This window comes from Phalacrocorax aristotelis, chromosome 16 (genome assembly GCF_949628215.1).
Source record: "Phalacrocorax aristotelis chromosome 16, bGulAri2.1, whole genome shotgun sequence".
In the NCBI taxonomy this organism is placed as follows: Eukaryota; Metazoa; Chordata; class Aves; order Suliformes; family Phalacrocoracidae; genus Phalacrocorax; species Phalacrocorax aristotelis.
Window position 1 is genome coordinate 12,016,217 of NC_134291.1, and position 13,419 is coordinate 12,029,635.

General features: G+C 46.3%; 1 protein-coding gene across 2 annotated transcripts in view; it reads left to right on the forward strand.

The window, feature by feature from the left end:
- Positions 1–13,419, forward strand: part of SEPTIN9 (septin 9) — a 143,721-nt gene that overhangs the window by 17,621 nt on the left and 112,681 nt on the right. Inside the window, exon 2 of one of the 2 annotated variants that reach the window (XM_075111269.1) lies at positions 10,242–10,298. The exons of the other annotated variant lie outside the window; for it this stretch is intronic. Coding sequence (XP_074967370.1) covers positions 10,242–10,298 — 57 coding nt within the window. The remainder of the gene's footprint in view (positions 1–10,241; positions 10,299–13,419) is intronic. 2 annotated transcript variants of the gene reach the window in all.

The window sequence follows — 13,419 nt, forward strand, 5'->3', positions numbered from 1 at the left end:
TGACCATGGGTCCTTGGCTGCTTCTTTACCTGTTGCTGGTTCCTTTATCTGGATGTTATATGGCTGCAGTGGAGCATCTCTTGTGCTGGGCAGAGGAAAAGGGCACTTCGTCACAAGTATGGAGTGAGACTTGGGCTTGCAACTTTGCATCTAAGTAAAATCCCTGGTTTAGTTTTATCCCTTACAGCGTTGTCAGAGTCAGACACTGGTCTTGAAACCAAAGGCTATCCCTTGTGTCCTCTAGCTGTGAATGAGGAGTTGCTCCACTAAGGCTGGAGAGTCCAAAGTGGCCAGGTCTGCTCTGGGTGTCCTGTTAGCTACAGGCACTGGCACGCCTCCACCAAGCAGCCTGGTGGATCACCAAGGCTCAGGAGAACCCTTAACCTCTGCCCTTTGTCATCAGCAGCCCTTTGGCTAGTGAGCTGCTGCCTCTTTGTTCTCAGCTTTTCTCCTTTATATACCCCTATCCCTCTCTGGGAAAAATCAACATTTGCTTTTCAGAGCCTGGCAAACAGAAGGGGTCTGTATTGCATCCTGATGGCAGCACCAGGCTTGCAGAGCTCTGATGATAAATCCAGTGATGTTTGTTGTGGGGGGACCCTCTGAAACACAAGTTCAGGAGTTCTGTGTCTAAAGCAAGAGCAGGGAAGCACTGAATGGTCACTGAGCAAATGCTGTGGCTGAAAAGTAAAATTTGGATTGCATTGAGGTTACAAGAAGGTGGCAAGAAATTGATTTAAAATCTAAGTAAGGGTGATTTAGTCTTGTTTAATCTGAAGGAACACATTGCTGCTTAGTGTGCTAAAGCTGTACATAGTGTCTGAGTGCAGCAGAGAGCTACAGGCTGGGCTGGGAGGTTTGCACCAGGAGTTCTCCTGTGTGGTCAGAGCCAGAATGTTATGGCCCTGCCAGGAGTGGGGAGGAGAGCCACGGGGTGTCTTGAGAGTATTTGATCCATGTGGAAATAGCCCATTGCAGTTTTAAAATTCCTTTCCCCTCCTTCAAATCTGACAGTGGTTTTCTCCAACTAATCCATGGCCATTGCCAGATGAACCTGAGAAGGTTAGGTGCATGTATGAGTCTGGGTGCTGTAAATGTTTGGGGTTTTTTGGAAGGCAAAGGATGAGCAGTGATCATTCATTTTGTTCTTTATTTGCACAGTGCTCTGCATGCTAAGCCTTATCCCTTGTTCATTCAAGCTCCTGGGTATTCTTGTGCTACTAGTGTTAATCATTAACTAACACATTTCTAGCTTGCTAAAGCTCCGGTGGCAGCTGGTTAATGTAAGAATTTTATTATTTCCTTCTTTGAGCAAGGCTGCAGCTTGGATGAGTTCAGACGCCTTCCCTCCTTCCTACCTCTGCTGGGATACTGCAGGTTCTGCAGAAACAAATGGGACCAAACCTAAGCTGTTCTCGCAATGGTTTTGCAAGCTCTGTGACACATTCTGGCAAAACCCCCTCACTTGGTGAAAATGCCATGACAAAACATTGTTGTAGCTCTTTAGGTCCTGCTGCTTCTCCCTTTTGGATTTCAGAAGCTAAGAACTGTGAGTAAATGAGGAGCATGGTGAAGACAGGGTAAATTTAGAGGGACAAGATCTCTTTGGACATCTGGTTAGCTTCAACAGTGAACTGGAAGTGATTTTAGGCTTGACAGTACTTACCAGGACCATTCCCAATCAGCTTCACAAGAAGCTGATTCACAAGTTTTCTGTTCCTTTATAAATCCTTTCCCCTTCCCTCCTGCTGCTAAGTAAAAGAATCAGATAAACCAGCAAAACTGAGACTACATACAAAAGGCCTGTTTTTCCAGTCCCTTCCAAGCTGTGAGGATACTTGCATTAGAAATATGCATTTGTACAAGTCATCTGATGTGTCAGTGTGGTGATGTGGCATCCCTTCTGCTGCCTGGCCAGATTACTGAAACACTGTAACCAGAAGGATCACAGAGGATGACTAACATGCTTTTTCATATAAAAAACTGCTTGTGCTAATTTTTTTTGTGTGCTTTCATGTTTGTCCAGTGTATCTTTGAATGACTATCAGCTGTGAGGAATTTGTGGGCAGTAAAGAACACACCATCACAAACAGCGGTGAAATGATCTTGTTATTTCTGTTAAGTGAATATCTGAGGATTGAGTTTGCTCACCTCAGAATAAATGCATGGGGAAGAGGCATGTTCTCTGTGCTGTTTGAAGGTCCTTTTCCCTATTGAGCAATTTGCCAAAGCACTTGGGCTCCAATGTTTAAATCTTGACATTAAGATTGAAAGGCCCAGACTTCATTCAAGCATGAGCTTGAATTCATGATGACTGGATAAAAATGTGTGGTGTGGGTTTTGCAGGTCAGTCAAGGCAATTTTCTGGCCTTGAGCTCTATGGATGCATCGGTTGATTTCCTAAGAATTACTGCAGATTAATTGAGCTAAAATCTTGAATCAAAGCCTGAACTTGAGCCAAGTTTAAAGCGCTGGATCCCCTGCCATCTTCTACCACCATGTGCATGACTGGTCCTTCTACTAACTTACCTCTTGGCTGTGGCCAGGAGCTCTGGGCAGGCCACTGCTGGGCTTGGGGAAGCCTTTCTAAAGTTGGAAAAATTGAGGCTTAATTCTTTCTACCCCTTATCATTAGCACAAGCTTTTGGAGTATTTTTTTTTTAGTGTTGGAATGTGCTTGGCACCTGCCAGAAGTATAACATTGTGGTAGGAATATATGCATCTTACTAATGCCAAGTTTCCTGTGGTTTCCTTGAGGGTTATCTGTAATCCAGCCTTGGACTGGGTTCTTTCTGTGCATGAACCCATGGCTCCACTTGTGTTAATGGTGTTGTGCTGATTAGCAGTGTCGTCTGGACCCAGCCTGATGATATCCAGCTCCCACATAAGTGAAATGGTTGGTGGTGTTTTCGGCTGTATGGTCTATGCTTAGCCTTTGACATAGCCACATAAAACTTGTTGGTGTGCCCCTGGGTGGTAGATGTGTTGGAGATGTTAGAGGTCCACTCCTGTGTCTGTGCTCAGTGCCCCTTGGGAATGGCATCTCTCCATCCCAGTGAAAGCTCACTTTGCTGCCAGAGATATTTGATCCAGAATGAAACCATGAATATGAGTTGAAGGTTTGTTTTTTTTTCTAGCTGTGCTCAGCTTCTTTGGAAAAAGTTTCTATTACACAGAATCTGGAAAAGTGTCTTTTATGCTTCAGTGCATGTTTCTGATTAGTGCTGGAAACGAACACGAATTTTTTCCTTTTTTTTTCTTTTAAAAACATATTCCTTTGGAGGTTAGTGTTGCAAGTGGATTTCAAGTTAGTGGAAGTGAAGTTGTAATTGTGTGGCTTGTTGGAGTTAGTCTTGAAGCAATAGAGACTCTTCTTCCTTTGCTACTCAGCAAACAGATGTCTCTCCCTTACAGTCCTCAGCTTACAGACAGCTCCCTTACAGACCTCAGAAAGGGTCCTCCAGACCCTTTCTGTCCCCAGCTGTCTCCAGCGACACCTGCCGCTCCATGTGTAGGGCTCTACCTCAGAAAGCAATGTCCTATGTTAGCATTAAAACTTCGCAGCTCAGTCCCCAGGAGCTGGTCTGGTATGTGGGAGAAGCCTCTGAGGCGGTGGTTTTGCAGTGTGATGCCCATCTACAGGAAGGGCCAGAAGGAGCATCCAGGGAACTACAGGCTTGTCAGCCTGACCTTGGTACCAGGGAAGGTTATGGAGCGGTTCACCTTGAGTGTGTTCACCAGGCACTTGCAGGACAACCAGGGGATTGGGCCCAGTCAGCATGGCTTCATGAAAGGGAGGTCCTGCCTGACCAGCCTGATCTCCTTTTATGACCAGGTGACCTGCCTAGGGGATGAGGGAAAGGCTGTGGATGTGTCTACCTGGACTTCAGTAAAGCCTTTGACACTGTCTCCCACAGCATTCCTCTAAAGAAGCTGGTGGCTCATGGCTTGGACGGTGAACTCTTTGCTGGGTAAAAAACTGGCTGGGTGGCTGAGCCCAGAGAGTTGGGGTAAACAGAGGTAGATCCAGTTGGTGGCTGGTTACAAGTGGGGTTCTCCAGGGCTCACTGTTGGGGTCAGTCTTGTTTAGTATCTTTATCAATGATCTGGATGAGGGGATTGAGTGCACCCTCAATAAGTTTGCAGGTGACACCAAGTTGGGCAGGGGTGTTGGTCTGCTTGAGGGTAGGAATGCTCTGCAGAGGGACCTGGACAGGCTGGATCAATAGGCCGAGGCCAACTGGATGAGGTTTAACAAGGCCAAGGGCCGTGTCCTGCGCCTGGGTCACAACAACCCCAGGCAACGCCCCAGGCCTGGGGCAGAGGGGCTGGGAAGTGCCCAGCGGAGAAGGCCCTGGGGGTGCTGGCTGACAGCCGGCTGGGCATGAGCCAGCAGTGCCCAGGTGGCCAAGGAGGCCACCAGCCCCCAGGCTTGTGTCAGCACTGGGGTGGCCAGCAGGAGCAGGGCAGGGATGGGGCCCCTGTGCTCGGCACTGGGGAGGCCCCACCTCGAATGCTGGGCTCAGGTTTGGGCCCCTCGGGACAAGAAGGACCTTGAGGTGCTGGAGCGTGTCCAGAGAAAGGCAGCGGAGCTGGGGCAGGGTCTGGAGCACAAGTGTGCTGGGGAGTGGCTGAGGGAGCTGGCGGGGTTTAGCCTGGAGAAGAGGAGGCTGAGGGGAGACCTTATTGCTCTCCGCAGCTGCCTGAAAGGGGTTGGAGCGAGGTGGGGGTTGGTCTCTTTTCCCAAGTAATGAGTGATAGGATGAGAGGAAACAGACTCAAGTCTGTGGAGGTTTAGATTGGATATTAGGAAAAATTTCTTTACTGCAAGAGTGGTCAATCATCGGAACAGGCTGCCCAGAGAGGTGGTGGAGTCTCCATCCCTGGAGGTGTTAGAAAAACATGTAGATGTGGCACTTCATGACGTGGTTTAGGAGGCCTGGGGATGTTGGGTTGACAGTTGCACTTGATCATCTTAGCAGTCTTTTCCAATATTAATGATTCTATGATCAAACCACGTGTGGGTTAGTGTCCCTCTATTAACAGCTCCAGGCCTTGTTACTAATGAAGTTTTCTCCAGCTTTTTATCTCAGGAACATGTTGAGCTTGTCTGTATGGGGCAGGATGAAATACAGCTGCCAGCGAAGGCAGTTCTCTTCCCCACTCACTGGATAGTATCTGTGAAGTAAATAAAGTAAGGTAGATTTCACACCCTGTACGATCATGAACAGATGGTCCTAAGAGTATTGCAGTGGATATGCACGTCCCAAAAGGGAGTGGAAAACTCTGCCCCAACAGTCTGTACTGGTACCTGTGCCAGCTCTGCATCTACTGCAGGGCAAATGAGGTGACATCCTTGATGTCATCTTATATCCTCCCTAGCCAACAGCAGGGGTGGCCTGAGGAGACAGCAGCGGGCAGGAGGAGGTAGGGCTGGGTGCCTCTGCAGTGCACGGGCTGGTGCAGATCCTGCCCCAGAGGGAACCACCTCTAAAGTACCAGTGCTGTGTAGGTGCTGAGATACCTCTGAAGTGTTGTTCTGCTAGGGGGGTCTCCCACCACTCCATTGCCAAAGTTGGTGGAGTCTAGGGCTGGCTCCATGACTTGATCTAGACCTGTATGCTCCAGGAGAGAGCTCTGGGGAGCCAGGAGTAGGGAAATGTCCATAGGAGGAAACTGGTCTTGGATAGAGACATGTCTCCAGTGCTGTCTGGACATCCTGCCGTGTTCGTGATGGGTGAAGAAGGAAGGTGAATTATCTGATCTTAGACCCAGTACTAAATACACTTAACAGAAGCAAGGGTCACACTGGCTGCTCGGATGACCTGGTGCCACTTTGCTGACTCCAGCACACTGTGGGATGGCTCCTGCTGGTTTTGGCCCATCCCTTTCTGGCATGACCTTTGTTTGGTTTGGGTTCTTTTGTTTGTTTGTTTTTTGTTTTTACTGGACTGTGTAGAGAGAGCAAGTTCCTGGGTTACATCCTCCATTGTTTGTCTGCACCCTGTGGTTTCTCTTGATAATGGAAATTACTCATTTGTTCTTTTGATTTTTACGTGGTATGCATGTAGTGGCATGGATCACTTACTCTGAGGAGAAAATAAACTTCAGGTGGCCTGTCTCATTACTATTATATGCATCCATAAAAATTTTGGGGTGTATCATGCAAGAACTTTGTTTTGGAGAAGGTACCTGTTGACTGTATTGGAGGTGAACATCTCTGTCAGTCTCCTTGTTAGCTCTAAGTTCAGATTCAGCAAAGTCAGCTAGAAAAGTCACACTATAGCAAGGACAGCTTCTCCAGACGGGCTGGATTCAGCCTCCTGGCTGCCCTGTACCACATCTGTATCCTCTGCACTGGGGCAAGTGTCTAGAAAATGCTCTTATTTCAATATTGGAATGCTTTACGTCCATAGTGTGTTATATCAGCAGCTGCAAGAAGCAAGAAGTAGTAAAGCATTTGGCCCAATATTATCTGAGGGAGTAATTTAGTTGTGAGCCTGACTGGGATCTCACTTGAGCTGACACAAACCATTTGGACCAATTCTTAGCTTCAGCAGTTGCAAAGACGACCCCAGTCAAGCCCCATGTGCCTTTGGTGCTGCTGCCTTCGTGCTGTGCCATATGGTCCCAGCCTATGGATCTGGAGGCAGTTAGTTGTTGACTATGAAACATGAAAAAATATTGCTCAGCCAGTGAACCAAGGTGAGGCTAAGCTCTGCGAATATCGTAACTTTGTCCTGCTGCGGTACATCCACTGCATTGAATGAACTGTTCTTCCATTGGCTGATTTTAACTGTTGGACCCTTCCATTTTGAAGTCATTCTGCCAGTGATGTGGAAAGCATTCCTAATTTCACTAAATAAAGCATATTTCATTATTTTTTAGTCCAGTGCACTACAATAAACTTATAGCATGGCTTGAGGGCATTTGCATTGCGTTAAGAGGGAAGACTCATAGACACTGTGTCTGGGGTGGAAACCTTTGATTTCCATTTCACAGCCCCACAGCCCAAACTCAGGGCTCAGCCTGCTGCTTCCATGCTATAAATAGAGGTAACCCCAGACTGTGCTCGGCAAGCCAATACTCTCCGGTCCTGCCCCCATTGCTGGCTTCCTGGCAGTGTGTTCAGAGCAGCATGTTTTTAGCTGTTGCACGCTCCCCCCACCCCGATCTTGTCTCTTGCCAGGCTGCCAGCTTTCCCTGCTGTTTATCTGCTTTTCAGGACTGTGTCTGGATCCTCCCTTCGTGAAGGGGCAGTGGGGCATCGCGGACAGCAAGCTTGGCTTGGACTTTGTAGTGCTCCCGCCTCTTTCCAGATTTGCTGTTAAGGTGATGGACAGCCTGTACAAATGGCTTGTTTGCTCCTTATTTTCCCTTCTGTTGAAAGGGATTAACAGCATTATTATGTATTATTAAAGTTGTTAAGAGGGGTTAAAGCAACAGCTGTCAGAAAAACTTCCCTCTAATGCTGTCTCCAATACAGGGCAAATCAATTCTGCTTGTCCACCTGTGGGTTTACCTATTTTAAAATGGTGTGAATAGTAATTACAGATCCCCAGAGAAAACCTGTGAGGCAGGGCAGATAAACAAATACTTGGAAATGTTTGCATAAAAGGTACAGGCTCAGCCAGCGCATGGATGCTCCGGTGGTTGTGCTGCTGTGTTGGATGCTCCGAGTCCTGTGTGTGTTTTTCCACTGGAGTCGTTGCTAAAGGGAATAAAGCCTATTTCCTATATGCGATCCTGTCCAAGCTTGTAAGCTCCTCACTCGACTTCCGTCCTGCTTTGCCGCAGACTGAATGAAGTCTTTGAACATTAAAGGATGTGTTTAAATAGCTCAGCATGGCTGCATATCTGTGTTCTTCAGGGTGCCACCCATAAGGGACATTTTTCTCTGGTTTTTGAGCAATTATGAAAGCCAATTTCAACACTGCACCTTGCCTGCACACAGACAAAGCAGAGGTATTTGTTCTCTGCAAGGAGCTGAGCCAGGACTCTAGTGCTCTTGCAGCTTGTCTGAAGAAGTGCTATTTAAAACCCAGAGCAGAGGAAATACGCCTCTTCAGTTTTGCTAGTATCCAAAGAAGCAGTAGACATTTAAAGAGGAGAAAATACTTAAAAAAACAGGGCTGGGTTTAGTAGGAAAAAAAAAATGCTTACAATTTATGAGGCTGATTATAGCGCACAAGCTTTTAGAAACTTCAGCCCTTCTTTTGCTGTCAGTACTGGAAACTGCAGGCAGAGCAATCCGCGTAGCAGCGGACTGCCCCATTGCAATGCAGCTAAAGCTCTTGAAGACAGGCTGGTTGTCTGTGTGTGGGTGGATTCCCGGCTCTATTTTTGGCCCTTTGGCTGGCTGCCCTCTCTGCGGGGCAGAGCTGAGCGGGGACGTGGCTCGGGCGGTACTCACTGGGGGCTCTCCCCATGCTGCCATGCTTGGGCAGCTCCGCCATTTCCCTGGGACCGACCCTGTGGTTCAGCCACATAATGCTGTAGTCACAGAGGCTTTTCTATTAGAAAAGGAAGGGGAGAGAGAAAATGCACATGCATGTGCATATTTATAAGCAGAGGCTTCTAAGTGTGAGGCACTTTTTCCATGTAGAGTTGCCAGGTAGCTCTTTTCCTTTCCCTCTCTCCATCCCAGGGCTCATTGCTAAGAAAGTTTTCCTGCCTTTTATATATTTTCTTCTTTTTTTTTCTTTTTTTCTTTCTCTTTATTTCTTCTTTCTTTTTTTCTTTCTTCTTTCTTTTTCTCTCTTTATTTTTTCTTCTTTCTTGCTTTTCTCTTCAGCTCATGCTCTTTCTCCTTGATGCACTCTTCCAGCTGGCAAGGTTTGCAAGGTTGTGGCTATGTTACAAATCACAGTTTGGGGATGTTCTACAGCTTAACTTGGTGCTGGTTTAGCCCCTTTGCTTATTGTCCAACAAATCTGGTAGATGGTGAAACATGAAGATACTTGTTTAAAGACTATCACTTGTAATTAAGCAACATCATCACCCCGAAGAACTGGTCAGTCTCTTACCTGTTTGCAGGGTAGGAACCCCAGTTCAAAATATTGGTGCAGTTAGGCAGGGTTTGTGTTGAGCTGAGGATCCTCTGTGGCTCCTACTGTGCTATGAAAAGAGAAACTTAGGCACTAATCAACAAACAGTTTCTGCATATGGCTTGTTAAGGTGAATTCTGGTTCTTGATGAGTTTTTCAGCATACCTGGGAGATGAGTCTTACAGCAATCATCACTCTACGAATAGGCAGCTGCAGTGGCAGAGAAGTTAAATGAATTGCTGGTGGTTTAGAAACGCTGCTGTAGCCAGCAGGCCCTGCTGGCTTGTGCGGAGTCTGGGAAGCAGACAGGCATCTGGGAGTTACCGATTGCTTTCTGAAATGGATATGGGAATGGAGGAGACAGGTGTGTCTGGGTTTTGTCTTTCAAATGTATGATATAGCTTAGATTAAGATGTCCACATATCTTTCTCCAGCACAGTGCATGTGAATTAGCAATTCATACTCCAATGAGTATGATGAATACTTTTTCATTAAAAAAGATGAAGCAGAATTAGCCCAACATCTGAACCGCTGTTTTCTGGGTTAGCATCTGCCTAGAACATGTGATGTATCCTGTGTTTCAGCCTGTTTAACCCCATGACAGGGTTCTCATATATGTCATTCCCAGGATGCTGGGTGCAATCTAGCTAGAAAGTAGTCACCCCTTGCTTTCCTGTGATGCTGAACACCGGAGTCACTGCTGTCCTTGAGGCTGAGCACCTCTGGGAAGCATTTTTTTTTGCAGGATTCTCTTTGCTGAAGCTCTCTGCCAGTGCAGGGCACGTGCTGGTTCTTAAATTTCTGTGCTTTCTCTCAGCAAGGAAACCAGTCTCTGGAAGTGCTACACTTGTTTCTAGGTTAAAATATCCTGGAGCAAGAGGTGAAGGTACATGTCCCACCTAATATTTCAAAAGTTCTCTCTGGTGTTTCTGGAAACCTTAAATGCATTCTTGGGTTTGAGATGTTTGGATAATAATATTTGACATCTTCAGGGAAAAGTGGAGGTCTCTCCTCAAGTGTTTTTCTATTTAAAATAACATATAACATTCCTTTGATTGCAGAGGTGATTGTGTGTAGCAGATTCCCAACAGAAAATGTGCCTTACCAGATGTAAGTCATAGTGGGGAGATAGCTTCACATGCACTGTATTGACATGAACTCCCTTGGCCCATTGAAACCTTCTTCTCACTTTAGGAATCACCCGGACCTCCAGCGGGAGACTTCGGAGACTCAGTGACCAGGCAAGTCCAAGTAAGTTCCGTTAATTTCTCACTCTGAAACTTCCTCATCCAATTAAAAAAAAAAAACAAGCTTAAAAAAAAGAGAATGTAAGAGGTAACTCTCAGAAATCATATCTCCTGTCTGCTGTCCAGTGGCCATAATTGGGGAGGCAAAGCTGGCTGCTAATAATTGCAGAGCTGTCTATGCTGCAGACAGGGAGAGCAGTATATATATATTTTTTTTAATTAAAAGAGTAATATAAAATAAACTATTAATTACTTACTGAATAACGGACCCAGAGAGAATAATTAGAAAGCCCCGTCCCAATTCAAGGGGTCTAACACAGGGCAACAGAAAGCAGGAATGGCCTGAGGTTGAAATACAGCTTTAGTAACTAGTGGCTATTTCATACATTCCTTAGCTATTATTTTTTATTGGATGTGGAGATTTATGGATTATACTTGCTTGTGACTAAATTTATACTCCTAATTGCAGCTTAATGTTTCTGAAACTGTTTCTGATTCAGAAGGAAGCGGGTGGGAGGGTTTCTTTCTTGAAAAAGATGTTTTCCAGCCTCAGGGAAACAGTAGCAGAAGTCTTGGTGCTTGTGAATATCCAAGCCTGTGTGCTCTGCTTGCGTGTGCATGATGCTGGTTGGGACTGTCCAGGGACAGAAACAAGTTCCTGGTGCTTACCTGCATTGACCTGACCCAAATTATCCCTTGGGAGTAGAAAATGTCAGTGTTGTCATCTAAAACTCCCAAAAGGAAGCTGAGATAACCTGTTCCTGGGCTTTTCCTTCTGATGGCCCTTTTTGCTGGCTCTGCCTGCCCTCCACCCCGCCACTATGCATCTGTGCTGCTCCAGAGGTCCAAACTGCTGTGGGAGGCATCTGTCTCCAGAACTGGGGTCTCTTGTACATCACTGATGTTCATATTTCTTAGCAGGTGCTTTGGTGCAATTGAAATCTTCCTTCAGGTTTGCTTCTCTGATACGTATGGCCTCTCCTTGGCATTGCTTCCTCATTTTCTCTGGGATGCTGACAGTCCTTTCTGCTGCTTGCTGCAATCAGCCTGTCCCCTCAAGAACCCCATTTGCCTCGATAACCTGCTCTGGCCACACTTAGTTCAGGGCTTTCATCTGCTCCTGTCCCCTTGTTTTTTTCTGTCACTCACAGTTGCTTCCTCTGGGCTCAACTTGCTATTTCAATTCATCTTCTCAGCCCTCATATCCTATCTCAGCTCCCAGATATACTTATTCAAACAGATGTTTTCAGCTTTTCCCTCTGTGTGAGTGGGAGGAGAAAGCCACCCTTGGAATGTCTTCCTGGACTGGTGACTTCAGTGCTTTGCTGTATCAAAGCATCAGCACATGTTGAATGCGGATTAGTCACAGGTCACAGAATCACAGAATCACAGGTTGGAAGGGACCTCAGGGATCATCTAGTCCAACCTTTGCCCCATTAAGCATGCACTTAAACACCCTGGGAGGTGTGACGCTGCCTGCCTGGCCCTCATCAAATGCTACTGATAAGCACAGGGACAGGTGTTCATGTTATGGCATGGACAAGGGTGACAAGGGGACATGGCATGCTGTGATGCTGTCCTGCTGCTGGGATACTTGCTGCTTTGCATTGGAGCTTCAGGTGTGCGCTGTCGCCATCTCCAACCCTAATGTTGTGATTGGTGATGATTGGTGGGAGGATGTAAAGTATGGTCAGAGTAGGCCACTGCACCCCAAACTAATGCCAAACAGCAGAGAAAATGCATTGGGTGGTAATTTAGCATGGAGTCACAGTATTGGTCTGGGTGCTAAATCTTTGTGGCAGTGATCGTTCAGTCCAGAAGAACTGAGCTGCATTTTAAAGCTGATGCTTCAAAACTTGGCCACCAGTGCAGAAGCTGGTAGCTTTGAACTGAAGTGCATGTTTATCTTCTGCATGTGTAAAAATAACGTTGCAGTCTCGGTCCTGGCACCACATGTTTTCACATATTTTTACGTCTGAGGACAGAAAGAGGAATTGGTGCTGCTCCAAAGGTAACTGGAGGGTAGAGAATCTAAACTGAAAGACACAGCGCATTTGTTCACGCTTGTTTTCTTTAGACTCTAATTATACACTTTTCCACTTTTCTGGTGAGAGACCTTTTAAATTTTAATTTTTTTTTCAAGTTAAAATCAAATGAGCAGCTCAGTGCTCCAGTTTACACTGCAGTAAATATTTATGACTCCATATAACTGCAGCTCAATTTCCCCTTGTTTCACGTCTAAATTTTCCCCTCTGCACATCTGGCCTTGCACCCAGAAGCTTTTATTCCTGTAAAAGATAAATTGGGGTTGGGATGACTGAGCAGTGGTTAAGTGAAGCATCACAGAAGAGGGTTGCTTTGGGCTCTTTGCCACCCTAAACAAAGGAAGGGATGACATGCATTTCCATAGCGACTGACTTGGGGTCTAGAAAGCCACGCAGTCATCCACACAGCACGTATTGCCTTAGGGCATGCAATGACAGTAGAAACCTGGAGGTCTGATGATGACGTCTTTTGGAAACCTTATTCTGTGACTTCTCTCAATTTTTCTTGTACCTTCGAATGTGGTTGTGTGGAATTGGTATTCAGCATTCTTCAATGAGCAGCAATTCTGGGGCTTTGGGGCTCCAGTTATTTTTCATACAGGCTTGCCGCATAGTCCCAGGCAAGCCAGTGATGTGGGGCTCATCTGGGCTGGTCCCATGGAGATGAGCTGTAGGCTATCAGAAAGTGTCTGAGAGTACTTACTTTAGGATGGGAAGAATAAGATTCTTGGAGGAACCCATGTCCATGTAGGATTATAGGGGACCATAATTTCTTTAGGTAGCTCCCTTTAGGCATATGTGAAACCTATGCTTTGTCTCAGTTTGTTTTTCTTTGGCTGCAAAAATGGAGTTAGTATCATGCATACCTGAGGAATGCCATGGGAAGGGGGAGATACCAGGTTAAGACAGTGTTCAAGTGTCTCACACTTGTAATGGGGCCCTGGCTATGCAAAGAGATGTCACAATTACTGCTACAGAAACAACTTCTGATGTCCAACACCCCGGAGATGCTGAGCTAAACCTAACCAGGGCCTATTCAGTGGAAGATGTGTGGAGCTGGGCTCACTACTGGTTCCCCCT